The 5,062-nt window shown below is 69.3% G+C and overlaps 1 protein-coding gene across 1 annotated transcript in view; it reads right to left on the bottom strand.

The window, feature by feature from the left end:
- The window catches only part of CROCC (ciliary rootlet coiled-coil, rootletin), a 13,059-nt gene that overhangs the window by 1,865 nt on the left and 6,132 nt on the right, over nt 1–5,062 (bottom strand). The window contains exons 13-23 of the mRNA XM_035344950.1: nt 5,020–5,060; nt 4,685–4,923; nt 3,676–3,835; nt 3,373–3,540; nt 2,549–2,885; nt 2,332–2,459; nt 2,138–2,258; nt 1,525–1,688; nt 846–1,061; nt 554–754; nt 331–480 (exon numbers count right to left, since the gene is read on the bottom strand). Of these exons, the coding sequence (XP_035200841.1) occupies nt 331–480; nt 554–754; nt 846–1,061; nt 1,525–1,688; nt 2,138–2,258; nt 2,332–2,459; nt 2,549–2,885; nt 3,373–3,540; nt 3,676–3,835; nt 4,685–4,923; nt 5,020–5,060 (1,925 nt within the window). The remainder of the gene's footprint in view (nt 1–330; nt 481–553; nt 755–845; nt 1,062–1,524; nt 1,689–2,137; nt 2,259–2,331; nt 2,460–2,548; nt 2,886–3,372; nt 3,541–3,675; nt 3,836–4,684; nt 4,924–5,019; nt 5,061–5,062) is intronic.

The raw sequence follows: 5,062 nt of genomic DNA on the forward strand, positions 1-5,062 counted from the left end.
GATAAAAGGGTGTTGGGGCTGCACGGAGAGGCAATCGGTTGCTGCAGGGGGGCAAAGTGCTGCAGGGAGGCAGAAGGGTGTAGGGACAGAAAGGGTGTGCTGCAGGGGGGCAGCGGGGTGCTGCACAAAGAAGGGTGCTGCGGGGGGGAATAGTGCAGGCAAAAGGGTGCAGGGTGCTGTTGGGGGGGGCAAAGAGGGCTGGGAGGCGGTAAAAGAGGCTGCGTGGGGGCAACAGGGTCCTGTGCAGGGGCAGTAGGTTGCTGTACGGGGCGGGCAGAAGGGCACAGAGTGCCCCCCAGGGGGTAAGGAGAGCAGTCTGGGGGCTCCCACCTCCTGCAGCCGCCGGACCTGCGCCTCCAGCTCCTCCTTGCGCAGCTCCAGCGCCGCCCGCTCTCCCCGCAGCACCCGCAGCTGCTCCCGCAGGGCGCTCTTCTCCTCTCGTGCCTCCGAAAGCGCCCGCCGGGCCGCATCCAGCATCTCCTGCCACGGGGACACACGCGGTGACACAGAGCCCAGAGGGGGTCCCCGCGCACCCCGGGGTGCCCGTGCCCACCTGCAGCACCCGCCGGTCGAGCTCGCCAGCGGTCAGGGCGCTTTGGAGCTGCAGCAGGCGCTGCGGGGCCGAGCTGCCGTCGGTCACCGGCGAGCCCTGGGCACGGTCCTTCGAGCCGCTCTCGGCCTCGGCCGCCAGCACCGCGCTCAGACGCTCCACCGAGAGCTGCAAGGTGCTGGCGCGCTGCTCGCTCTCCCCGAGCTGCACCCAGCAGGGTGGGAAACCGATAAAAACCGACGCAGCCCAGCTCAGGAGGCAATTAGTGGGCGCAGGGATGGCAAGCCGGCCGTACCTGCCTCTGGAGCAGCTCAGCACGGTCCTGCAGCACCCGCGCCTCCGCCTGCTGCTCGCCCAGGGCCAGCCGTGCCCGCTGCAGCTCGTCCTCCAGCGCCCGCCGCTGCTGCTCCAGCCGGGCTCCGCGGCTCTCCGCAGCCTCCAGCCCCTCCTTGAGCCGCCGCTTGTCCTCCTCCAGCTTGGCCTCGCTGGCTTTCACCATGCTCATCTTCTCCTGGAAGTGACGGAGCAGCGTGTGTGCGAGCTTGCAAGCATTTTGGACACAAACCTGCGCGCAGCGAGCATGCGAGCGGCCGTCATGCACTTTGTGTGCAGGCTTGCAAGCAGCATGTGTGCCGTTTGTGTGCAAGCTTGAAAGCAGCGTGCGTGCAGTTGGTGTGTGCAAGCTTGCAGGCAGCTGATGGCCGTCCTACGTGCAGTTTGTATGCAAACTTGCAAGCAGTTTGCAGACAGCTTGCACACAAGCTTGCACGCAGGCTTCCAAAGGCAGCTTGCGGGCAGTTTGCGTGCCAGCTTGCAAGCAGCTTGCACTCGGTTCGTTCGCAAGCATCTTGCACAGAAGCCTGTGCGCGAGCTGGCAAGCAGCGTGCCTCGGTTTGGACGCACCGTGCAAGCGAGGCTGCGTGCAGCCGGGGGGGGGGGGGGGGAGGGGGGGGGGTTTGGAGCCAGGTGCCCACCTGGGCGGAGCGGCGCTCGCCCTCGGCGGCGTGCAAGCTGCGCTCCAGCGCCGACACCTTCTCGAGCAGGGCCCGGCGCTCGCGCTCGCCCCGCCGCAGCGTCTCCTCCTGCAGCAGCAGAGCAGCCTGCGCGCTGCCCAGCTTGCCGTCGGCGCCCCGCCGCCCTGCCGCAGCCAGACCGCGGGTTGCAAACCTCCGCTGGGGCTCGTGGGGCGCGCACGGGGCTCGTGGGGGGGTGCACCAGGGGTAGGGGCAGATTTACCAGGGTTTGTGCAGGATGCGTGGGGGTTTTACCGGTTCTACTGGGGTGCACGGAGGGGGGGGGGGTCCAATTTTACCGGGGTTTACGGGGAATCTATGCTTTATTTTGTTTTGGTTTTTAGCAGTTCTGCTAGTATTTTTGGGGTGTGTATGGGGGAAAACCCACAAAGCATGCAGCATGAGTGCAGCGTCACCACCCCCGCCCCATTTTCCCCCAAAGCACCCAGTGGCCACGATGCTCCGCCGCGTGCCCAAATCCCGAGCAGCCACACGTCGCAGAGAGAGGAAACCTGCTTGCAGCACCCAAAACCACATAATCTGGGGGAATCCACCCCAAAACCACCCCCATCACCTTCCTCACTCTCAGCCACCAGCTTCTGCAGCTGCAGCGCCCGGGCACCGGCACCGTCCCGCTCCGCCTCCGCCTCCGCCAGCCGCTGTCCCAGGCTGCAGACCTGCACCCGCAGCTCCTCCTGGGGTGAGAAAACAGGGCGAGAAAGGAGCTTTTTGGGGACGTGCAGGGCAGGGGCAGGAGGAAGGGCATACCCGCTCCCGCTGGGCGTCCTGCAGCTCACGCAGGAAATCCCGCAGGGCCGCCCGCACCACCTCGGGCTCGGTGGCCGCATCGGGGTCCGGGGACGAGCCAGGGGTCCCCGTCCCCTCCGTGGCTCCGCCTGGAAGGAGAGGGATGGGGTGGAACACACCACCAGATGGGGCCTTAAAGCAAGGTTTAGGGTGCAGGGCAGCCCCGGGATGCCCTCACCCTTGCCCAGGGAAGCAGCACGGGCCCGGCCGATGCCCATGGTGCGGCGCAGGGCGGACTGGAGGCTGCCCAGGCGCGTCTCGGCAGCCCGGCGCTGCTCCTCGCCGCGGGCCAGCTCAGCCTCCAGCCCCTGCGCCCGGCCCTCGGCCGCGCTCAGGCGCAGGCTCAGCTCGGCCGCTTCGCTCCGCGCCGCCTCCATCTTCAGCTGCAGGTTGCGGGCATCGGCCAGCAGCTTCTTCTCGTGGCCGCGGGCCTCCTCCAGGCTGCGGGCCAGATCCTTCTCCCGCTGGTGGAACTCGCCCTCCGCCTCCGACAGCCTCTGCTGCAGGTGCTGGAGCTGGGGGAAGGAGGCAAGGGGTAGAGCTGGGGCGCAGGGCAGGGAGAGACGGGGTGCTGGAGGAAACAGGGAATGCCCGGGGGGGCAGGGGACAGAGCTAAAGGGTGATGGAGATGCAAGGGATGGAGCGATGGGGCACGGGGGGTGCCCTGGGATGGAGCTACAGGGTGTGGGGGACGCCTAGGGATGCAGGGGGACAGGGGAATGGGGTGCTGGGGGACCCTCCGGGATGGAGCGATGGGGCGTGGGAGATGCTCAGGGATGCAGGTGGCAGATGATGCGGGGTGACTGGGATGCAGGGGATGGGACAAGGAGGGGTGGGGACCCCAGGGACAGGGCAATGGGGACACCGGGGACTGAGTGGGGGGGGTGACGGGGGCACCCACGGCGCCAAGCGACGGAGCAGCAGGGGCTCCCACAGGGACACAGGGTGTACGTGGGGGCAATGGGGACACCTGGGGACCCTGCGGGACCGAGCGGCCCCCACCTCCTTCCTGGTGGCCTCCATGCCAGCCTCGCTCTCCACCACCTTCCTCCTGAGGCCGAAGGCTTCCCGGCGGCTCTCCTCCTCCCGCTGCTCCTCCAGGGCCACGCGCGCCTGCAGCTCCTCCAGCTCCCTGCTCTTCTTGCTGTTCTCGCTGTCCAGTGCCTTCACCTGCCCCAGGAAGCGATGCGGGGCTGGGGGAGGCGGCTCCAGACAGACGGACACACAGACAGACCCGCAGGACCCACAGACACCCCCAGCACTGTCCCAGCCGGGGCGGGGGTCCCCCCGCCGCCCCCTCCTCACCTGCCGGCGCAGCTCCTGCAGCTCGCGGCGCGCCTCGAGGCGGTCGTGCTCCAGCTGCCGCAGGGCCCCCCGCAGCCTCTCCGTCTCCCTGGCCGCCGCCGCCTGCCCGCCCGCCAGCAGCGCCAGCCGCTGCTCCTTCTCCTCGCTGGCCCGCTTCAGGCTGCCGACGAGGGGGAGAGGGGCTGGCGGAGGAGGGGGGGGGGGTGTCCGTCCTCCCCGTCCCCCCCACCAAGGCATCGCCTCGGCCTCAAGTGGTGTTCGTGCTGGGCACCCCCTCCCTGGCCCTGGCCCTTCCTGAGCATCGCTGTGATCCTGCTCTGGTGTGTCCTCCTGCCCCGAGCACTGTTACAGCCCCACACATCCAGGGCTCTGCTCCATCCTCTGCGTCTCCCAGCCTGAGCACCCCTTGTCCCGAGCATCGCCCCGATCCCAAGCGTCGCCCCCCCAGGCGTTGCTCCACCCCGTGCGTTCCCCCGTTTGAGCAGCCCCTCGTCCCTGGTGGACCCTCCGATCCTCATCACCACTGCGACCCCAGATGTCGACCTCCAAAGCATCTCACCACCCCAAGCGTCTCACAACCCGGGCATTCCCCTGCCCCGAGCACTGTCCCCATGCTGAGCATCGCCCTGACCCCCAGCATCATCCCGACCCCGAGCGTCGCTCCAAGGCATCTCACCGCCCCGAGCACCTCCCAGACGGGGAACTCTCCTGCCCCAGGAATCCTCCCCAGCCTGAGCATTGCCCTCCAAGGCACTGCACCACTCCACCATCTCCCAGCTCGGGCATCCCCTCGCCCCAGGCATCCTGCTCAGCTTAACCCCCTCGTCCCGAGCATCGCCCTCCGATGCCTTGCACCACCCCTCGCGCTCCCCAAACCGAGCATCCCCGACCCCAAGCATCGCCCTGCCAGACAGCTCCCCATCCCCACGCCTCTCCCAGCTTCAGCATCCCACTCCGGGGGACCCCCCCCCCAATATCCCCCCCCCCCGACCCCGTGCACCCCCCCCACCTGATGCGCTCGCCCTCGGTGCGCCGCAGGGCCGCCCGCAGCTCCTCGTTGGAGCGCCGCAGGGCCTCCTTCTCCCTGGCCTCGTCGCCCAGCGCCCTGCGCGCCTCCTGCGCCTGCCTCCGCTGCGCCTCGCGGCCCTCGCGGCTCTCCTGGGCCGCCCGCTGGGCCTCCAGCAGCGCCTGCTGCCCCGCCGCCCGCGCCTCCGCCACCAGCTGCAGCTGCGCCCGCACCTCCTCCGCCTGCAGACGGTGGGGGGGTGCAGGGGGCTTTTTGGGGAAGAGCAGGACGGAAGGGATGGGAAGGGGTCAGTGGGAGCAGGGGGAGGGGGTCCTCACCTCCCGCAGGGCGCCGTCGCGCTGCTTGGCCACCGCCGTCACC

The sequence above is a fragment of the Oxyura jamaicensis genome, chromosome 21, assembly GCF_011077185.1.
Source record: "Oxyura jamaicensis isolate SHBP4307 breed ruddy duck chromosome 21, BPBGC_Ojam_1.0, whole genome shotgun sequence".
Lineage (NCBI taxonomy): Eukaryota > Metazoa > Chordata > Aves > Anseriformes > Anatidae > Oxyura > Oxyura jamaicensis.